The sequence below is a fragment of the Pleurodeles waltl genome, chromosome 3_1 (assembly GCF_031143425.1).
Source record: "Pleurodeles waltl isolate 20211129_DDA chromosome 3_1, aPleWal1.hap1.20221129, whole genome shotgun sequence".
Classification (NCBI taxonomy): Eukaryota; Metazoa; Chordata; class Amphibia; order Caudata; family Salamandridae; genus Pleurodeles; species Pleurodeles waltl.
Genome location: NC_090440.1, coordinates 1897766239 through 1897789042, shown reverse-complemented (window position 1 = coordinate 1897789042; position 22804 = coordinate 1897766239). Strand labels below are relative to the sequence as shown.

Sequence of the window (22804 nt, the reverse complement as noted above, 5' to 3'; positions counted from 1 at the left end):
TTTCTCTGGCCATTAGAAGGTGAACCACTGTTTTGCTCAGTGGGCGCTAGTTCCAGTCACTAGAGGCTAATCAAAGGCTCTGCACGTTTTGTGTTGTTGATGTTTAAAATGCCTTTGACATGGTGGACAGTGGTTCCCTCTGAAGAAACTGATCTTGTGGTAAATATTGTTTGACTATCTCTCTTTTTTTAAACTATTTAGAAGGGTATTTCGCGTAAGAGAAATACAAAAAAACAAGCATACAGAGGTTACAATCTTTAGAAATATAGATGACAATCTACAACATCTCCTTAAAAAAAAAAACAATTGCGGATTAGTAAAACAAACAGCCAGGAAAAAAAAAAGAGAAAAGTGAGACAAGAGAGGCGAAAAAAAATCACAGAAAGAAAAAAGGTTTATCTAATGTGCTGGCATCATGGGGATGAAGGAGCATCCCCCTCAACATCCCCAGCTGGGGGATCCAGGGCTGCCAGATAGATCGTGAGCAGTTCTCATACATCTTTAGGTCTGGAAGACGGGGATTGGAGAGAGGCGTAGATTTCGCTGGTGATGCTGCAGTAAGACATATCCCGCAGTCAGGCTGCCACGGTGGGAAGAGTGCTGCTGCCCCAATGGAGGGCAATCGGATGTTTAGGCAGTACTAGTGCGAGTGCAGTAAAGCGTTGAAGAACCAGAGGCTTGACATAACCAAGGAGCGCCGGCAGCGTGCCCTATTTAATAGTATCTTTGCAGACATTATAGGTATCTGTGCTCTTTCATGTATTGGCTTGTTTAGTTAATAATGCATATGTGGACTATGCCTCCCATAGAACACTATCACTGACTTTGACTCCAAATCAAGGCTGAGTCTATAGCAGGTCCAAAAGACTTGTGTTCCATTTGGCTGTGTAACCAAGTTCTCTACTGTCAGTCTGTCAGCCATTAATACTGTGCTTGGCATGTAGAAATGCAGATGCCCTAAACTGGGTTCTAGATGGCTATATGTTATTCTCTTTGTTACACATTACAACACCACAGCAAATAAAGTATGCAATAATGCATTGCCTGCTATTTTCCCCGGCCACTTACACTAGGTTGTATGTGCATTATATTTGGCCTTGATTTCAGATGTGCATCTTTTTGCGAATGCATCCTCACCTTTCCAAAGGGATACACAGATTTGTTTCAGTGTTAGGGGGTATTTCTCACTAAAAGGTAGGTGGGATTTATTTACATGCTTGTTGTTCCTATCCATAGTTCAAGGACCCCAAACCATCTGTGTTTTTGAATACATTAATGTTTATGTCAGATTTAAACATATTTAAGCATATTAAAATGCAACATAACAATATGAAGTGATCATTTCAGTTTCTCACTTGCAATATCAGGGGACTAAATAACCCCCAGAAATCATGGCAAGTTCTTGCATAGGCCATAGCATTGATGTGGCACCTCCCAAGGAAACTTATCTGACCAGGAACTCAGAGAAGCAATTTGTATACAGGTAGAATGCTCACAAATTCCTTGCTTCATACTCCTCATACTCTATGGACATTGCTATTTTCATGACCCACGGTACGCCATTCTGCAATCCAAATGTTGCACCAGATACTGTTCCTCAATAGTCTGCGCTTATTAGCTTGTCAATTCTTTGCGTAGACCTCTAATGATCAAACTAGCTTGGACTTCTTATTAGGTGGAAATCTCTAACTGTACCTTACAAAATATGTGGATTTACAAGGTGCTACTCAGCAGGGGTTTCCAGGTTGATGCCAGGGGGTTCTGGGGTGGGGAGTATAGAGCTAGATAGAGTCTCTACCAGATAATGTGCTCCCGAAGTTAAGTAACTTGTTCTTTTATGCTTAACATGTTCATAGGTCATGCTCCTAAATAAGTTGTTATATTAGATACTTATGAATCCCTGCTTGGTTTTCAGATCACAATGAGCAAATGTTATCTTAACTATTTAACAGCAAGCATTTCGCTATTGAAAATTGAGGAAAGATAAATGAATGTTATAAAAGTACACTTATTAATTATCAAATATTACAAATCTTGAAAGTCTGTGTTTATACAACTTTACTTCTCATATTATTTTAGCCATTATTATATTACTTCCACATATATTCCCTTACTATGTATTTACATATCTATTTACTACTGTAGTCCTACTGCACTGAAAAAAAAAAAAAAAAAAACAACATCTATAATTAAAATTTAAAAATATTTAAACAAAAAAAAATGTTTTTAAAAATATAAATGTTACTCTCTCGTAAGCTTTACTCTGTCTCCCCATCACCCTATGTCTCTATCAATCTATCCTCCATCCCCACTTTGACTCATCCCAAACCCATTCTACTACTTTGATTTCCAAAATAACCCTGCCTAAGCTCTTCCCTCCTCTACCGCATCTAGCTCACCCCAAACTTCAGTTTACTACTATGATCTCCCAAACAACCCTACTAAATTCTCCCTCATTTATCTCACCTTTGACCCATCCTAATCCCCTTCTGCTACTATAATCCCCTAACCCCTTTCCACAGACTCTTCTCTCCTCCAGCTCTCCTTTACTCATCCCAAACCTCATCCCATTACTATAAACTCCCAATTAACTCTTCTGGATTCTTCCCTCCTTCACCCCTCCATTACTCTTACCAATCCAACTAACAAACTCACATAACCTCTGCTCAAATTAACTCATACTCATACTGTACTCATATGTCCCTATAATAATCAACAATTAATTCCTCTTGGGTTCCGGAGCAGCATGTTACTCACCGAAAAGCGCTTCAACGCCTCGTCAGTGGTAGTAAACGCGAAATAAATACAATTACAATTTTTTTTTTTAAAAAGCAAGTTCCAGATAATGCTAGAATCTGAGGTTGAAAAGACAAAGCACCTTTAAATCTGACTCCTAAATTCCTGGCCACCTTCATTGGGGGCAGTGGAGTCATTAGATTTCTGGGCCACTACTCCGGTGGTGAAAAAACATGTTTTTCCCGAATAAAGTATCTTGGTTTTAACAATGGTTACAATCCATCCAACAGATAATACAGATTAAAGAATTCTTAAAAGTTTATACAGAGTCGAAAAAGTTCTTGTTAAGCGGCAAGGTCAACTGGGAATCACCCACATAAGGGGTGGTAGAGATACCAATGAAATCAAAGGGGGCATCGGGCTGAGGAAAGAGCCATGAAGGACACCGTACTTCAAAAATATGAGCGGAACTGACAGATGGAATCCGCCTTTTTATACAAGCAAAGTGTCACTCAAAGTGTAACACATATCGAAATGTCATACGTAAGCACACTGGCAACATGGTAATGTCACTCATAAAGAAACAGAAGGTTTGGCAGTTATGTACTTTCCTGAATGTGATAAACGTCTCACTCAAAGCACCTCTGAGGCGGTCAAACGTAACACAAAGGCACACAGCAAAGAGAAAGGTCACACATCTTAACACAGAAAGCTTGGCGGTTATGATGGTTCATAGAATCACGCAAAACCATGATGAGCCTTCTTAAAGTTCGCGTGTCTGTTTATCATCCATACGGTGCCTACGAGGATCCACCACTTAATTCGCAATCATCTCTCTCGTGGGTCTCTTCAGTTCCAGTCATCTTTCCTTCTCGCAGGTCGCAATCAATTGACTTCGCTGCTCTACCAACCTCCTGTCCAACAGCTTCAAACATCATCGTTCAATTTGATCTCAGAATCAACCTTGCCATTAGCTGTCTCCACTGGTCTAGCCTCTAAGTTCATTAAACTCCCTTATGCTTTCAATATTTTCAGCCCTAACCCGTTTCTCTCTGCTCCCACACACTAACCTTTGGTTCTGGGTGTAGAAGCGGGCCTGGAGCTGTGCCATGCTTGGGCAGGAGACTACGCGGGGCAGACTACGGGGTGTGTAAAGGCAACAGGGAAAACTCAAACCCTGACAAACAGACACCACGTGGCTGCAGCAGTCCGAACAATCGAACACCGGAGGCGTTTTCACCAGCAAGACGCACGCTTCTATCGGTCACTGATTACCTCAGCCTGCCGCAGCCTCTGGGAACGAGGTTCTAAACAGTTATGAGAGAAACCCGAAGTCAGTGGATTTGGTCAATATTTGCAGCAGCGAAAAATATCTATAAAAAAAATACAGGCCAAATTACGATATGTACAGTTTACTTTATACGGTTACACTACTAAAACAAATAGACATATTAATGGTGAATCAATCCAAAACGTTTTTGTAATTTGAATCGTAGAGAAGGGAATATGTTCTTTGAAGTTTCTAATGAGGTAACAATTCGAGCTAAAGATGTGCATTTTATTGTTCTGTCTGTTACTCTTTCATAGAAAGACGCAAGTGTTTGTGGCAGCAAATACCTACTTTTCCGTTTTCGATAGAACCGAAACATGGTAGCCCTGTTGGAAGGGGAGTAGTTCGTAGCCTCCTCCAAGTCTCAGAAACAAGCAAATGTCTATTTAAGCAGAGCTCCCATCTCAACATTTCCCTTTCTGTATGATTTACGTACATCACCTATCTCACTGTCCTTTTTGGTTTTGCTAATGATTTGGTACAAAAAGTCTACCGTTAATGTAATAATGTTTGCCTGTCTGTAACATGGATGCCATTAAGGACATAGGCCCACACTACCTGCGCGGTAGGATAGATTAAGATGTCCACAGGCGTCTCTCTTGAACCGCGTCTGCGCATTCTTGAACCTAGCCTCGTTCTGGATGGTGGCGTCGGCGGCATCGAAGACGAGGTTGAGTAGACTCGTTTTGAAAATATGTGTCAAGTGGGGCGGGCGCTGTGCTTTCCTTCCTGCTCTCAGTATTTTTTTCCGCGTGGGCTTCAAGGAGGTTGTGTTTGGGAATGCTACAGATCTGTTCTTTTTCATTCCCAGTTCAAGAGCACGTATCACCCCATAATAAGCTCTTCGTTAGTGTTTATAAGCTTCAAACATGGCGGGGAGCAGTTTTTCCCCACCAAGTTGCGATTTATGGTCACTGACTTTACCCACGTTGGCCCAGTATGAAGCAGTTATTGTTTTACAGACCTGTTCCACTGCCTTTGAAAATATGGTTACAAAATTATAAAGTGAGTTATTTATTCTTTTGGAAAATGTGCGCAATTAAAGGCGTTTGTTTTTCAATGCAATTCGTTATTTTTATTTAGATCGAAACTTTTTTTGTTATTAATCTTGCTTTTATAATGCGATACGTTTAAAAAAATATATATATATTTTTTAAAAAATAAAGCAACGCAAATGTACCAGAAGCAAACCACACAAATCAACCTCGAGAAAGAAAATCACAGGTAGTTCCGTCTATGAGATGATGATGATGACCTTATAAGCCCTAAACTAAAATGGATACACCATTATTTATCCAAATGATTTATATTTTGTGCATTTATTTTCCCCTCCTGAATTTCGATTTATTCCCATACAAGCCCACTGGAGTGTACACTTTTCTGTTGGTTTCAAAATGCGCTCACGAGTCTTTACAAATGTTATTTATGACTAAGGCTCCCTGTTTTTACCGATTTCTTACAGATAAATACAGACAGAAAACGATCTGTTTCCTGTTTGTATTTATTTTAAAAGCGGAAAAATACAGACAATTGTTCTTGTGAGTGACTCCCCACACTGTATTTCACAAATTTCTGACCAGCTGCTAAGCAGGTAGACTCCATGAGATGTTAAAAACAGGATGAGGTTCCCAAAATACAGGCATAAATTAACATACGTTTGTGTATAATGTTAATATTTATCTGTGGATGTAGTGTTTTGCTTAATTTGCTAAAGCGCAATAGGCATATCAATGTATGAGTACATGTTTATCAGTTAAATAAATATGGACATGTACCATTTTGCTACTCCATTTGGTTTCAAACCACAAAATAAATATGGATAAATACCAATACAATGGCAAAAAAATAAATATGGATAAATACAGATGGAAATGTTAAATAAATACCATAAAACCGGGAGCCCTATTTATGATTAGGGCTCCCGGTTTTGTAGTTTTTTTTTTTTTTTTTAAACATTTCTGTCTGTATTTATCCATATTCATTTTTTGGCCATCATAGTATTTATCCATATTTATTTTGTCTTCTGTGAATAAATGCAGGTGTAAAATGGTATATTTCCACATTTATTTATCTAATAAACGTGCACTAATACTTTAACGTCTGTTGTGTTTTAGCGAATTAAGCAGCCATATTTAACATAACAATACACCCTCAGGTAAATATTAGCATTATACTACAGTACAAATGCATGTTGACATATTTTGCTATGTAAGGAGATCCTATTTTGTTTTTAACTCTCCATGCCATCTATCTGTCCAGCGGTTGGCTTGGAACTGATGAAAACAGTGCAAAAGTCACTCAAAAGAAGACAACATTTTCGGTATTTTTCCATTAAAAAAAAAATACATTCAGACAGGAAACACTTTGTTTTCTGTCTGTATTAATCTGTAAAAATCAGTAAAAATGGAAAAGAGGGAGCCTTATTTATGATCAGTTGTGGAAGTGGAAAAACGTTACTCTGGGAACTCATAAATTGGGGGTCTAATGGTGTCTACAAAAAGGGGGTTGGGTCACAAGGGTGGAGTCATAAAAAAGCAGTCTGAAACTCTATTTACACATTTAGTATTTAAAACATCTGCCACAAAAAATGGACAACAACAGGAAATGTGACAGTAAATATGTTCTGGTGTAATTGGGTGCAAAGGATGCATTTCAAAATACTTTGTGGGATTAGGGCACCTATAATAGAGAACTTTGTGTCTGCCAAGCAATTATCAGGGAATAATTGCAGCCCTTCATAAATATTACAGTGAGCTATGAACCAGCATTAAGGACCTGCATACAAACTGCCAGGCAAGGGTTTAGACCCTTATCATTTTCTCTAAATCTGTTATTATAAGACTGCTAAAAAGGGTTTCTTTGGGTAGTAATAAAGTCTTATAAGTATGGACTACCCCAAGCACTGTGCTAGGTTTTAATTCCTACATTTGTGTTTCTCTCGGCCATGCACTCTCAACATATAACTACCAAGTGAAGACAATGTCTGACTCGTACACCATGACTTTCTCATTGTCTTGTGTGACATCCTGTACATTGATTTACACACTAGGATGATTTACTGTTGATGTATAATGTGCAATTGTGCTTTAAATCGCTTAGACACCTAATCTTGAGATGAGAAGCGCTATAAAAAAATTAATTTTGAAAAATGAGTTCCATTTAAATTGTGTAAATACTCGTACAGGCCGATACATCCGACATTCTTACAGTGCATGTATATCTCATACAGGGATTGAATAAAGTAAAAAACATGCTTCTAAATCGTAGTTACCCTCAAGTAGCTGTGAATTGATGACAAGATGTGTGCCTTTATTTCCGTCATTGCATTGGTGTCTAGGTGTTAGGCTCCAGATGCTTCCCCGTTACCATGATACTTATACAAAACAAGGGCTGATGGGCCCTTAAATTCGACTTTTGTACCTGTGTCCAGAATCTAAAATAAGAAAGCTGCTTGCATGCTCCTACTGCTAACAGAAAGTAGGTAATGTGTGGTTGCTGCTGAATGATTTCCCGGTGCTAGCAAATTACACGGAGACACATTCAACATATTTCACTGGGGCCAGACATATCCCCGATCTTGCTGAATAATAGCTGCCGGATCTGACTGGTTCTTCTTTTATTCCAGCACTGTTTATGATTATCAACACATTGACACACAGGAGTGGCTAGCCCCAAACAATAGAATAAGGAAGTGGAACAAAATTCAAAATGAAGAACTGTGAAAGGCCAAAAACGCTGTGCGTATTCTTGCTTTTGACAAAAGCCAAATGAGTATCTTGACCAATGCAGTGTCAAAAACCGATTCATGTAACTCCCAACTCTTTTGGTGTCCCAAAAAAATACACAGGCTACTTATACTGAGAGGAAGTTATAAAGTGTGAGTTCCACAATTTGCCAGATAGACACTATTTTAGGAGCCACAACATTTAGAAGCCCATGGCAGTGCTCTCTGACCACTTTGTTCATAAGCAAAACATTTATTGTTTGACATAGGCCTGATTGAAAAGAAAATTAAACTCATAGTTTATGAACCTCATTTGATGCACTACCACAATGTAACTTGCACAGAAAAAGCCTCATGGCACATGACTTATTAGAAGCACTTGAATACGTGTCCTATGGTGCAATGCGGTGTGTGTGGCTCATTCAATTAAAAAAATGTATCAAGTGCATGGCAGCCCAATGGGCTTCCCAGCGCTGGGAGATCTGCCAGGCTTTATACAAAAATCTTAAGCAAACAGATATGTCTTGAGTTGTTTCCTGAAGCTGAGTAGGTTTTCAGTCATTCTAAGGGTTAGGGGTAAGAAGTTCCTCTGTCTGGAGGCAAGGTAAGCAAAAGCGTGCCCACTACCCCTAGCTTTCTTAATCCTAGGGATGGTAAGAAGGCTCAGGTTGCTAGATCTTAGCTCTCTTTTGGGACGGTATGGGCAGACCAGATGAAAAATCTGTTCCTCAGATTTGCTATAAGTAGGAGAAGCTGTGGCACATTCATCTTGTGAGGTGGACTGAAAGGTGGGTTAGGCTGGGGGATAGTTGTTTAGAGTCATAATATACATAGCTGAACACGTCTGACTCTGCCTTATGAATCACTAGCCTGTTGTGCAATTTCAAGAATTCACCAGGAATGTTTGGTCTATAATCCTGTATACTTACGTTCCAAATAATATTTTGAGATGCAGGCGCATACTGTGTACCCCTCAAAGTGTTCCAAAGCAGACATCTGGCAGCATGAAGGGCTATATAAATGTGATAAATGTAACCAAATGATGTAATGAACAAAAACGCTCTAGTACTAGAAAGGACATGTTATAACCTATTTTAGTGGGCTGAGTAATAAAGAGAGACAACAAGCCAGATATTTAGCTTAATCTACTGAAAATTGCAAATGCTGATTTTTATTTCAATTGTACTGTAGTTCTTGGCTTTTACTTGCTGGCACCGTCTCAGGTTGGCGTCTAAGGTTACCCCTTACTTGAAAAGGAGTAAAAACACACCACGAGCCGCAATGCAGTGGGTGCCAATCATAACCCATCTTTCTGGCTCAGGGCAAATTTCCAACAATGGTCTGTTCACCTACACGTCTACCTTATTATCCTGCATCTGCTCTGAAAAGAGGCTCTAGTTCTCCTTGATAAATCCCGGTGGGCTCTTTCAGCTTCTCTGGGTAGTGGACAGCAATATGGCAAGTTAAAATTGGGACTTGTGAACCACTGTGAGGCGAAAACACTAATTTGCGCTGTTGCCGGTCCAACCACAATTTTTCGTGAATCACTTGCATCCAATGGATTGGGAAAGACATAAAAGCAAATTACTTTATTTGCAAAACAGAAAAAAGTGAGAACATGGCACAATTTTATATAAATTTTTGTTTTTGTTAAGAAGAGGTCGGAACACATTTTTAGGTCGCAGCCTAACAGACAGCACAGCTGTCTAGTTTGCTAAATACACCTTGGGGACATTCAGAAAGCTGACCTAGGAATGCATTCTGCCCATTGCTTGCATTGGTTTTGTGGTCTGTATTCCGTTTGCTGGCTTTATTTGTTGGTTTTAGGCTGTTCATCTTGAGTTCGTACCTTCCTTAGCCTAAACCTTATTTACAGTATCCTTCTGAGTGCTCCCTTTCTGTAAACAGGCCTGTAAATTTTGTACTTATTTCGTCACATTTGCTATGCATTAAAAGGCCAAGGTCAAATGTCAAGCGCTGTCCTCTGAGGACGCTTGTTTACTTTTCTTTCTCTGACTTCAAAAGTGAGAGGATTTTTGTGACAATCTTCTTGGATACTGGTGGTAGTAAAAAGTTTATTTCTAGCACACGACAATGTTTAAATTAACTGTAAGTATTTCAGAATTAGGAACACAAACAAAGTACATTTTTTGTTATTTCTGAAGTGTGTTGTAAATAAATACTTTAATATGATCAAAACAAATCATTACAGTAGGTGATGCAATTTTAACACATTTCCATCTGTGCACTGCATAGTTTTATTTATAAAACTGTATGTCTGTGCAAATGTAATGGTCATTTCAATTGAAAATGTGTTGTCTTCGGCTTTGAAGATGCATCTGAATTACTAAGTTAAGATTCTTGTTCTGTTTGAACACAGTTCATTCATTGGGCTGATACCAAGGGCAGACTGGCCATACCGGGCATCAGGCGTTTCTCCGGGAGGCTGGAAGGGTGAAGGGGCCGCTTTTGTTACTGAGAGTCCAGTTTTATAGCAGTGCAGCAGTTTTAAAAGCACTGCAGAGTTCCTTGAATATCCAACAGTTTTCAGGCAACAATAAATGTGCCAAGATAACTCTAGTGATTAAGTACCTGCGGGAGAGAGATCGGGATTTTGTCTAATGGCAGTTTTGACTCATCTATGGAAGCGCAGAGGAATAATATGCCTGCTGCAAAAAACATGTACTATGTAGATAACAGAACAGTATTTGATGTCCACTACTCAGTGGAATACTGCTTTTGTCACAGAGGCACTTGTGTTACTGTGCAGTTCATAAGTTACAATCATAATCTAGCACAGTGAGCTGTGAACTGCCATCAAAAAGTTGCATGCAAACTGCATTGTACAGGTTAGAAAGTTATATGTTTCCAGTCTTTGGTTATCCTAATTTTGCTAAAGAAAGGGTTTGTTTGGGTAGAAATAAATTGTAACTAGTAAATTCAGCCCTAACCACTGTGTTACGTTGTGAATCCCGAGTTCATGCTTCCTCAGACCAAGCTTTCTTAAAAAATACCTACCAGTATGGATGACATGTGAATCCTACACTTTATAGTTCCCTTTGTCAACATTTTCTACACACTGATTTACACATGTGTGATTCATTGTGTCTGTATGTTTGTGTGATGTAAAGTGCTCCAACATGGTATACTGGTAAGTGAGGTTCTATAAAACAAATTAAATACATGTGAAAGGGGGGGCATGTAGAAATAAGAAGCACTGTTAGAGGGTAATAGTGAGGGAACCCCAATAAAGATTGCTGAATCCTGGTGCACTGTAAGGTCATCATTTATTATGCTTTAAAAACAAATACAATTGAATATATATTGAAAAATGTCGTGTAGAATCCACCGTTAGTGTCATTTCCCCCCCCACGTTTTCTTGGTTGGGAGAACCTCTCAAGCCCCACTGTAGTGCCATGCACCCTATGGGGGCTGATCTCACAAAATTTGCCAGGGCTGCTTTGGGTTCCCAGTCCGGCCCACGCTGATACACTTCCCCTGATACCTAGTACATGCTTCTGTATGTTCTTCATGGTTGCAGTCTATAGATTATCCATCTTTGCTGCCAGATTCCACAATCTGTGCTTATGGCTTTACTAACCGTCTCCGGTCTTCCTTGAACGACTCCGATCCTGTGCCGCAGCTCCTGCTGTTCAGTATGCTGATGTATCCCCATTACCATCAATATTCTGTACTTTATCAAAAACCAATTTTGGCATTCAGTGTATTTGATATCCTGAAGCCGCTTTGATGGGTAACTTGATTGGGAGCACCAATATATTTCCTGCTGACTGCAGAAACACTGCTGTGCAGGCTCTACTAGGAAGAATGACAGATATGAATTTCTCCGTCTTTTTCTGCTGCCTGTGGCAATCCCTGGACCGAATGGAGTAACTGTTGAGTGGCTGGAGTGAGGATTAAAGATTGTCATTGGCATTTTGATTCCTCCTGCTCCTTTTTGGTGACCACCACACTTTTGTGAGGTTTTTCTTGTGGGTAGAGGTTAGTGGTCATGCTCATGCTCATGTTTTCTGTGGCTGATGTCTGGGTTTAGAAGTGGCTCAGCAGAATTGCATTGTGGGGATAAAGAAGCTGATAGCGAAAAGGCTCTAAGTTTGGAGGTCAACAAGTTCTGCCCCTATCTTCAGGCCCCAAGTCACCATATTCAGGCATCCAACAAAATCACCTTTAGCTTTCTTCATGTCACAGTCAGAGCGACACCCCAAAGGGAGAATTGTAGTATGAAATACCACATAGGGTCTATCGAGGTCATGCATTATTCTGACCAGAATATGGAGGGTTAAAATAGCAAGAAGGTAAGTGCACAAAGGTAGGTATAGATTTACTATTTTATCTACATACCTTGACTATATATGTGTGTGTGTGTGTGTGTGTATGTATATGTGTGTATATATATATATATATATATATATATACCGTAGTTTCCGGCGTATAAGACGACCCCCTACTTTTCCTGTTAAAATATAGGGTTTGGGCTATACTTGCCGTATAAGACTACCCCTCTTCCAACGCACACCAAATAAAAATTAAAAAACATCAGATTTGATTTTAACATGGTAATTTTAATTCAAATGCTTATGACATGCAGGTACGTAGTAGGAAAACTGTCACTTATAAACATAAGGCTGTTTGTCATCAAACATGTAAACATAAAAGTGCAAGTGGATTAAACTTTTCCTAATTCACTCTAAAGCTGAAAGGAAGGATAAGACAATAAACCCATGGAACTGCCATGCTGTTTGTTTTCTAAGCTGTCAACCAAACTGGAACTGATGATGATAGGGGGAAGATAACAAACAAACAGAGAGAGAGAGCAAGTGCCGGGCAAGTTCCTGGGGAGTCAGCAACGCCCATCATAACTCCAAGCTATTTTTACAGGACTTACTGGCTTGACAGTTTCTCTTTAAAAGCCTTCAAAATCCTCCTGTTCGTCATCTGATATCATAAGCAAATCAATTACATCTTGTGGTACATTTGTAAGGCAGTCATCGTATGGATCTAATTCCGTATCAGATGGTGTGGTCTCAGCTTCGGCTTTCACTTCATCTTGCCACAAGTAGTCGTCCTCCATACCATCTAATGAATTTGATATGCCACACTTCTTGAAAGACTTGATTACTGTTTCTGCATCAATATCGTTCCAGGCTTTTATGACAAACTTGCACAAAACATCCAACTGTGGAGCACGCATGTTTCCTCCTTTTGTGAATGACTTTTCGCCGCTAACCATCCACTCATTCCACTGTTCTCGAATGCGATCTTTAAATGGCTTGTTTAGGCACACATCCAGTGGCTGTACCAACGATGTCAATCCGGCAGGAATAACTGCCGCATCTGTGTTTATTCTTGCCAGCCTTTGCTTGGTGCTGGGAGTTAAATGAGCCCTGAACATATCCCAAACCAGTAGACTACGTTTTTGAATAAGTCCACCTGGTCGCCTGCTCCATACATTATCAAGCCATAGCTTTACCCCATCTTCATCCATACAGCCTTTTTCATGTACATGTACAAAACAACCAACAGGAAACTTGAGTTTCGGCATTGTTTTTCTTTTAAAAATAATCATTGGTCTCAGTTTGGCACCATCAGCTGTGCATGCTAGTACCACTGTAAAACTGGACTTCTCATGTCCTGTTGTTTCAATTAAAATTGTTTTTTCACCTTTTGGATGGACAGTTCTATTTCCAACCATATCAAAATTCATTGGAGTTTCATCCATATTTCCGATACTACTTAACGCATAGCCATGTTTATTGCGCTGTTGTATTACTTATCAATGGAAACTATTTACTTTGGCTTCAACATCTGCAGGTAATTTTTGTGCAATTTTCGTCTTTTGCCTCAGTACCAGATTATGCCTTTCAAAGAATCTAGTACACCAGGATACAGTGGCCTTAAATCTGTTGCTGTGATCTGGGTTAGATTTGGCCCACTGAAGGGAAAACAAACGTATTTGATTTCGTGTCACTATATAACCACTTTGGCGATGCTCATTCACCATGTCTGCTACATGTTTTTCGAGTTCTGGCCAATGTGGGGTGCCTCTTCTTAATGCACACTTACCCCTTGGCATACTCCTTAATGCTTTTTCATTTGCTTTCCAGTCCCGAACCATCTTTTCTGTTACTCCATATTGTCTTGCAGCAGCACAGTTAATATGTTCCATGGCAAAGTTTACAACTTTAAGTTTGAAACCGGCTTCATATTTCTTTCTTCTTGCTGGTGGAGCCAGGATGGGGTCTTTTCTGTTAGCCATTTGTATACTGTACTGTATGAACTGGTACAGATACTGGTACTGGTGCTGTGCTGTACTGTATTCACCACCACATGTATCTGCTCACCAGATAGACTGCCTTCCCTCAGAATCACCAAGTATACAACAACCAGCCAATCACGGAGAATGAATATTACATTTAAGATTGTTGAAACTGCAGTACAACCAAAGTTAAATGCGGTCACAATATATATTTTTTTATAATATTGTCATATCCCAATCCAAAATGGCAGTTACTATATGGTAATCTCCTAATATGTGCCATGCGCGAGAAGAAAGAAACAGAAAACGGAAAACAAATGTTGTTTCTATGGTACCGTAATCGCGTGCTTTGAATAGCCTGGGGCACGCGCAGGAACATGCGCCTGCCCAGACAACTGCCAGCGAGGATTTCGGCATACGGTAAGACCGTCCAGCTCGGTGTCCACAAGTACGGTAACTGAATCTTGTGGGACGCGGAACCCATCGTACGCTTGAAATTCATTTCCAAATGCAGCGTACGGTGGCTCAGCTACAGGGCGCCTGTCCCTGAAGTTTCAGCACGCCGTACACCGGCTTATAAGACGACCCCCGACTTTTGAGGAGATTTTCAGGGGTTAAAAAGTCGTCTTATACGCCGGAAAATACAGTATATATATCTATCTATATATATATCTGGTTCTCCTTGCCCAAGGAGAAATAAGACGCACTCAACATTCGGCTCCAATCTTCATTTACTGCGTTGCAACATGAAACAATGCGTGCCTCCCCTACACGTTTCGGTCCCTTGACCTTGTTCACAGGTACAATCGTCATCACATTACGTGGCTCAAGAAGGAAATTTGCCATTTATCATGTAATGGCCTTAAGTGTGCCGCCCCTTTGGGAACTGCATTTCAAGGCATTCTGGTCCTTGTAGTTATTGCCCAATATCGCTTAAACCCTCCAGTGGGTACGTTCCAATCCTGCTGCCTTTCCAACTTGTGCATGCCTGAATGTTCCAATTTCAGCCCTCTTTTTCAAGGCTGATTAGACATTCAGGCATCCAATGAAATCTCCTTTACCCTTCCTTCATGTCACAGTCAGAATGACACCCCAGAGGGAGAATTGTAGTATGAAATATCATATAGGGTCTATCGAGGTCATTCAATATTCTGACCAGAATATAGAGGGCTAAAATATCAAGAAGGTAAGTGCAGAAAGGGAGGTATAGATTCACTATTTTTATTTCCACATCTACATACCTTGACTATATATGTGTATATATAGTGTGTGTGTGTGTGTGTATATATATATATCCTCAAGCAAATATGGTCGGAAAATTGTTGAGCGGCGCACTCCACTGTCGGTGCCAGTGACGGAGAGGACCAGTCTCGTAAAAATGTAAATTTAAAAAAGTATTCACTGCACTCCACGAGGTATCAATACAGTGTGAACAAGACTCCTGAGGGAGTTGAAACGCGTTGGTGGTTGTTATTTGGATTACATTTGCACTATTGATACCTCGTGGAGTGCAGTGAATACTTTTTGAAATTTTTATATATATATATACATATATATATATATATATACATACATACACACACCTGTCAATATTTTGGTCCTTGATATTCCCTCCTCGATATTTCAAAATCACAGCCAAAGTGAGGAAATGTCGAAGCTCATGCGCTCCCATGCTAGTATAGTGTATGTGACGGGGAATAGCTGCCTTACATTGAACAACTATCTGGTGTGATATCTGTGCTCTGTTACTTCTCTTTTGTACTTTTGCTGGCACTTTGGCTTCTTCTGCATTCTTCTGCTGAGACTCCTATATCTTCTAGACTCCCGTTGACAGTCTCTTCTAGTGATCTGTGACTGGAATCTGAACCCACTTCTTCCAACTCTGGTTCCTCAGTGACAGAAATAGGCCTAGCTCTTCAGGAGGCACAGGAAGCAAAACATAGTAGTGAGAGTATGTTGATTGGTAGATTGTTAACACCTGAGCTAGGATGAGGCAAAAGTACTACTGACTCTTGACACCACTTATTATCCATCTGGGCTGCATCAAACGCATGATCCCATCCAGCTAACGTGGGATTATGAACTCCAGACTACATTTCCATCTGGATGTAGTTCTCAACCGAATGAGGCAGCATACCAGCAGCTCTATTTTGTGAGGAGAGGCTCTTTTTCTCTGCCACTGTACAGCTCTAGATACTTATGCACTCTTCATTATTGATTTTGTAAACATACATCCATGTTCATGTAACCCTCATGCAGTAACACTTAGGGCCTCATTTCGAGTTTGGTGGGCAGCAGTGGGCCCCGCCAAACTCTTTCGGACGGAAAACCACCAAACCGGTTTTCCAGCCGCCGGCCCTATTATGAGTTTTCTGCTGGCCCAGCGGAATACTCACCACAACATTGCAGCCGGCTCGTAATGGAGCCTGCGGCAATGTTGCGGTGCGTCGGGGCAGCAGCACACATCGCTCATTTTACCTCCTGTAAATCGGGCAGTGAAAAGCGTGACGGGGCTGTCCATGGGGGCCCCTGCACTGCCCATGCAAAGTGCATGGGAAGGGCAGGGGCCTCCATAGGTGCCCCACACCTCCTTTCCACCAGCATGGAGGTGGGAACACCATGTAAAGGCTGGTGGAAAGGGGACTTGTAATCCAGAGGGCAGTGCTGCTTGCAGCACTGCTCTGGCAGATTGAGACCACCGTCTCCGCCAGGCTGTCGGTTGGCAGCAACCTGGTTTTGCCGACGGTCGGACCATGGCAGCTCCGTAACGGTCGTGATGTGGAGGCCGGGCCATTGCTTTGGCGGCAGTCCGACTTCCACCGCGGCCCTGGCGCTCTCATGACTGCCGGGGTCATAATGAGGCCCTTAATGTCAATTCCCTTCAAAAGTGCATCACTATCCTTGGCCCACAGTTCCCTGCTCTATAAATGCCCCTAATCTAAAATAAGATTTCCTGGAAGATCAACCAGTGCCTTCACTTGTTTTGAAGGGCCATTTTTGATCTATGTTTGCGCGCTGTTATGATCCTATGGCACAAGTCATGCATGTTATGTTACAACATATTTATAAAGCGCACTTACACCAAAAAGGTTTCATGGCGCTGAGGCAAAGAGGTAAGGAAAACCCAAAAGCTTAGCTATAAGCCTGTTTAAAGAGCCAGGTTTTCAATAAGATCCTGAAGTGACAGGGCTGTCCATGGGGTCTCTAATGTATGCGGGAAGAGAAATACATACATTTGGGCAGTCACAACAAACCTAGTAACACCCAATCTCTTCCTGTTGAATTTAGGGACTTCTAATAGATTTTGGTGGGTTGATCTAAGATTTTGAACCAACTGCAGCCTCTGACTCAATCCCTTTGGAAATTCCAGGCAGAGGGAGTTAGCATAATAAATTCAAGATATAACAAGGGCAATAATAATCTGAATTATGGCTCCTTGAATAAAGTATTTCCAATTTTTTATATTTTCCAGAGCTGGTAAAAATAAGACGAAGTTACTTCACCTGTCTGAAGCTTCATGGAAAGGTCTATAGCAACAAGAATCCCAAGGCTTTTGTCCTCTTTTGTTTAGGAATAGAATGAGTGCCCATCTCTAAAGGCCAGAAGGAGGGGTTCTAGCTATACAGTTTGTTTTTAATCATCACAATGTTGGTTTTGTCAGAGTTCACCCTTAGCTGATGGTGGGTCATCCAATTTCGGATGTATAAGTTAGTACTCTGAAAGAACTGTAGATTCTGTTGTGTCATCAGTGTTGAAGAGCAAATTCATGTCATCTGCATAGTTGTATATTTTCACCCCTCGCCTCTGAATGGTACGAACCAGTGGGCGAATGTAGATGTTAAATAGATGGAGGGATTAAGAAGAGCACTGTGGTACTCCATAGTTAAGCATAAACTTGGATGAGCAGAAAAGAGCAAGACGGACTGATTGAAAGCGGTCTGAGAGAAAGGATTTCATCCATTCTAATGCTTAAAGCGGTCTGAGAGAGAGGATTTCATCCATTCTAATGCTGATCCCTGCAGACCCGCAGTCTTGGCACACGTCATTAGGATATCATGATCTACTGTGTCAAAAGTCGCTGATAGGTCCAAAAGAACTAATGCCTTAGCTAATACTTTGTCTGCATCTTCTTTTAGATCAACTACGGAAAGTGTTACAGTTTCTGTAGAGTGGGCAGGACGGAAGGCTGCCTGGTGAGGTTCTAGAAGGGAGTCATCCTCAAAGAATGAGCAGAGAAATTGGGCAATATGTGCCTCTAATATCTTGGCTAGATAAGGAAATAAGGAGATTGGTCAGTAGTTCTTCAAAACGGAAGGCTCTCCACCAACTTTTGAGATAATTACCACCTTCTTAAAGGTGTGAGGAACAATGTCCTGACTTAATAATAGGTTAAGCAGGAAGATCACTGGCTCTGAGAAAAAACAATCATTTGAATCCGAGGGGAGCAGATATCTTCAGAGGATCGAGATTTGACTTTACTCATCAGCTTCAGAAAGCAATCTTTGGTAATGGCTGGGAAAGCCTTGAGTTTTGTAGGATTCATATCTTCTAAGGGAAAGGCACAGGTGAAGGTACTGAGAGGAATGCTATCCTTTATCATCTGTGTTTTATTGACAAAAGAAGAATTCAAGTTGTCACACAGTTTTTGAGTAGGGACCACCGGAGTATATGAGCAATCTGCAGGCCTTGAAAAATGTACTCGCCCACTCGCTATGGCGAGTGAGATTTTATCACCTCAAGATATTTTTAGGACCTACTCATCCCATTATGGTGAGTGAACCTGAGCTGGAAAAGAACAGGTGTTCTGTTCATTCAGAAAATGCATGAGCAATAAAGATGCCTTTTAAATCTTGTTTATGTTGACATATTTGCTGTCTGCTCAAGGACTGAGGTCAAATGTTAATTTGTCTTTTTACTAAGTGCTGCTTACCTTATCCTGAAAAATGGTGTTTACTTTTTTTCTCTTACTACAGTTAGAGGATTTTGTAAAGTGAGTTATCTAAGAATCATTGTCAAACAAAAGGCTGTAGGATGTCAGTTTACATTTATACAACTATTTCAAAATATATCAGGAATTACAAATGCACTTTTTTGTAATTCGGAAGTGTGATGCAAATAATAAATAGGAGCAAAACAAATCAGAACACTTTACTTGGTGAATATATGACAAATATTTGCAGAAACTCAATTTCCAATCATTACTGTTTGTGCACCATATAGTTTTATTAGTAAAATCGCAAGTCACTTGGAAATTTTGTGGCTATTTTAATGTAAAATGTGCTGTTTGGAAATGACAATACGCTACCTCTTCATGCTTTAATTACATATTTATTAAAAGTGATAGTTTTTAACCATGATTAGAGAAACATTCTTGCTCCGGCCCGATGACCATGCTATTAATGAAGAAACAAGTCAGGGGTCATGTGTATCCTATATGCAGCTAGATTTGTATTAAAGGTGGAACAAACATTTAGGCCCCAATTACAAGTCTGCAGTGGCGGTCCGACAGCCACATTATGACCGTGGCAAAAGCACACTTGGCATAGGCAGTGCAGGGGGCCCCCATGGGCAGTCCCGTTGCACTTTTCACTGCCTGTATTGAAAGGCAGTGAAAAGTGAAACGGGTGCTGTCGCACCAAATGCACTGCAACAGCCGGCGAGCCAGTGTCAATGTTGTGGGTGGTTTCCCGCTGGGATGCACTGGGCCACGCTGTTTCTGCCCACTGGCCCAGCGGGAAACTCATAATAGGACCAGCAGGCAGAATACTGGAGTGGCGGTTTTGCGACCCGCCAAACTCATAATGAGGCCCGTAGTCTATTAAACAAGAGTTTTTTTGAACAGCAAACATCCTGCACTACCATGTTAATGGAAGTACAGCAGACATGCCGCACTACTATATTAATGGTGCTGTCATATGTGGTAATGAAGAAAATGGTGGCTCAGTGAATTAAAATATTTGCCTAGGATCACATAATTTGAAACCAGTTTATGGGTCAAGAGCATTACAGTTAAGTGGAGTAGATTATTTAAGTCCCTAAACCTGCAGATCTGGTAACATTTTAAAGATTTTTCAAGGCCTGATCTGGGTTGGAGAGTTCAGTAACAATGTCACGTATTTCTTTAGTTTTGTTTTCGGAGTTTAAAATTTTATTTGAAAAGTAGGTAGATTTAGCCTCCAAGATTGCTTCCTTGTAGGCCTTTAGCCCCAGGAAGTAACTATCCTTTTTGTCAGGTGTAAGGAAATGCCTCCTTGGCATGGTTACCCCCTGACTTTTTGCATTTGCTGATGCTATGTTTTGAATTGAAAGTGTGCTGAGGCCTACTAACCAGGCCCCAGCACCAGTGTTCTTTCCCTAACCTGTACTTTTGTTTTACACAATTGGCACACCCTGGCATCCAGGTAAGTCCCTTGCAACTGGTACCCCTGGTACCAAGGGCCCTGATGCCAGGGAAGGTCTCTAAGGGCTGCAGCATAGCTTATGCCACCCTGGGGACCCCTCACTCAGCACAGACACACTGCTTGCCAGCTTGTGTGTGCTGGTGAGGACAAAACGAGTAAGTCGACATGGCACTCCCCTCAGGGTGCCATGCCAACCTCACACTGCCTATGCAGTATAGATAAGTCACCCCTCTAGCAGGCCTTAATGCCCTAAGGCAGGGTGCACTATACCATAGGTGAGGGCACCAGTGCATGAGCACTGTGCCCCTACAGTGTCTAAGCAAAACCTTAGACATTGTAAGTGCAGGGTAGCCATAAGAGTATATGGTCTGGGGGACTGTCAAACACGGACTCCACAGCACCATAATGGCTACACTGAAAACTGGGAAGTTTGGTATCAAACTTCTCAGCACAATAAATGCACACTGATGCCAGTGTACATTTTATTGTAAAATACACCCCAGAGGGCACCTTAGAGGTGCCCCCTGAAACCTTAACCAACTACCCGTGTAGGCTGACTGGTTTTAGCAGCCTGCCACACTCGAGACATGTTGCTGGCCACATGGGGAGAGTGCCTTTGTCACTCTGTGGCTAGTAACAAAGCCTGCACTGGGTGGAGATGCTATCACCTCCCCCAGGCAGGAGCTGTAACACCTGGCGGTGAGCCTCAAAGGCTCACCCCCTTTGTTCCAGCACCACAGGGCACTCCAGCTAGTGGAGTTGCCCGCCCCCTCCGGCCACGGCCCCACTTTTGGCGGCAAGGCCGGAGGAAATAATGAGAATAACAAGGAGGAGTCACTGGCCAGTCAGGACAGCCCCTAAGGTGTCCTGAGCTGAGGTGACTCTAACTTTTAGAAATCCTCCATCTTGCAGATGGAGGATTCCCCCAATAGGGATAGGAATGTGACTCCCTCCCCTTGGGAGGAGGCACAAAGAGGGTGTACCCACCCTCAGGGCTAGTAGCCATTGGCTACTAACCCCCCAGACCTAAATGCGCCCTTAAATTTAGTATTTAAGGGCTCCCCTGAACCTAGGAAATCAGATTCCTGCAACTTACGAAGAAGAGGACTGCTGAGCTGAAAAACCCCTGCAGAGAAGACGGAGACACCAACTGCTTTGGCCCCAGCCCTACCGGCCTGTCTCCGTCCTTCAGAAGAAAACTGCTCCAGCGACGCTTTCCCCAGGACCAGCGATCCCTGAATCCTCAGAGGACTGCCCTGCTTCCAAAAGACCAAGAAACTCCTGAGAACAGTGGCCCTGTTCAACAAAGACTGCAACTTTGTTTCCAGAGGAGCAGATTTAAAGACCCCTGCAATCCCCGCAAGAAGCGTGAGACTTGCAACACTGCACCCGGCGACCCCGACTCGACTGGTGGAGAAACAACGCTACAGGGAGGACCCCCCGGCGACTCAGAGACTGTGAGTAACCAAAGTTGTCCCTCCTGAGCCCCCACAGTGACGCCTGCAGAGGGAATCCCGAGGCTCCCCCTGACCGCGACTGTCTGAATCCAAAATCCCGACGCCTGGAAAAGACCCTGCACCCGCAGCCCCCAGGGCCTGAAGGATCGGAACTCCAGTGCAGGAGTGACCCCCAGGAGGCCCTCTCCCTTGCCCAGGTGGTGGCTACCCCAAGGAGCCCCCCCCTTGCCTGCCTGCATCGCTAGAGAGACCCCTTGGTCTCCCATTGAAACCTATTGAAAACCTGATGCTTGTTTGCACCCTGCACCCGGCCGCTTCCGCACTGCTGAGGGTGTACTTTCTGTGCTGACTTGTGTGTCCCCCGGTGCCCTACAAAACCCCCCTGGTCTGCCCTCCGAAGACGCGGGTACTTACCTGCTGGCAGACTGGAACCGGGGCACCCCCTTCTCCATTGAAGCCTATGTGTTTTGGGCACCACTTTGAACTCTGCACCTGACCGGCCCTGAGCTGCTGGTGTGGTGACTTTGGGGTTGCTCTGAACCCCCAACGGTGGGCTACCTTGGACCCAAACTTGAACCCCGTAGGTGGTTTACTTACCTACAAAAACTAACAAATACTTACCTCCCCCAGGAACTGTCGAAAATTGCACTGTGTCCACTTTTGAAATAGCTATATGTGTTTTATGTAAAAAGTATATATGCTATTGTGATTATTCAAAGTTCCTAAAGTACTTACCTGCAATCCCTTTCAAATGAGATATTACATGTAGAATTTGAACCTGTGGTTCCTAAAATAAACTAAGAAAATATATTTTTCTATACAAAAACCTATTGGCCTGGAATTGTCTCTGAGTGTGTGTTCCTCATTTATTGCCTGTGT

The 22804-nt window shown here is 41.9% G+C and overlaps 2 protein-coding genes across 2 annotated transcripts in view; one reads left to right on the top strand and one right to left on the bottom strand.

Moving 5' to 3' along the window:
- Window positions 1-3974, bottom strand: part of WDR12 (WD repeat domain 12) — a 247164-nt gene extending 243190 nt beyond the window's left edge. The window contains exon 1 of the mRNA XM_069226036.1: window positions 3807-3974. Coding sequence (XP_069082137.1) covers window positions 3807-3847 — 41 coding nt within the window. The 5' untranslated portion in view covers window positions 3848-3974. The remainder of the gene's footprint in view (window positions 1-3806) is intronic.
- A 678-nt stretch (window positions 3975-4652) lies between these two features.
- The window catches only part of CARF (calcium responsive transcription factor), a 256489-nt gene continuing 238337 nt past the window's right edge, over window positions 4653-22804 (top strand). Inside the window, exon 1 of the mRNA XM_069226035.1 lies at window positions 4653-4736. The gene's annotated coding sequence lies outside the window, so the exon portion shown is untranslated. The remainder of the gene's footprint in view (window positions 4737-22804) is intronic.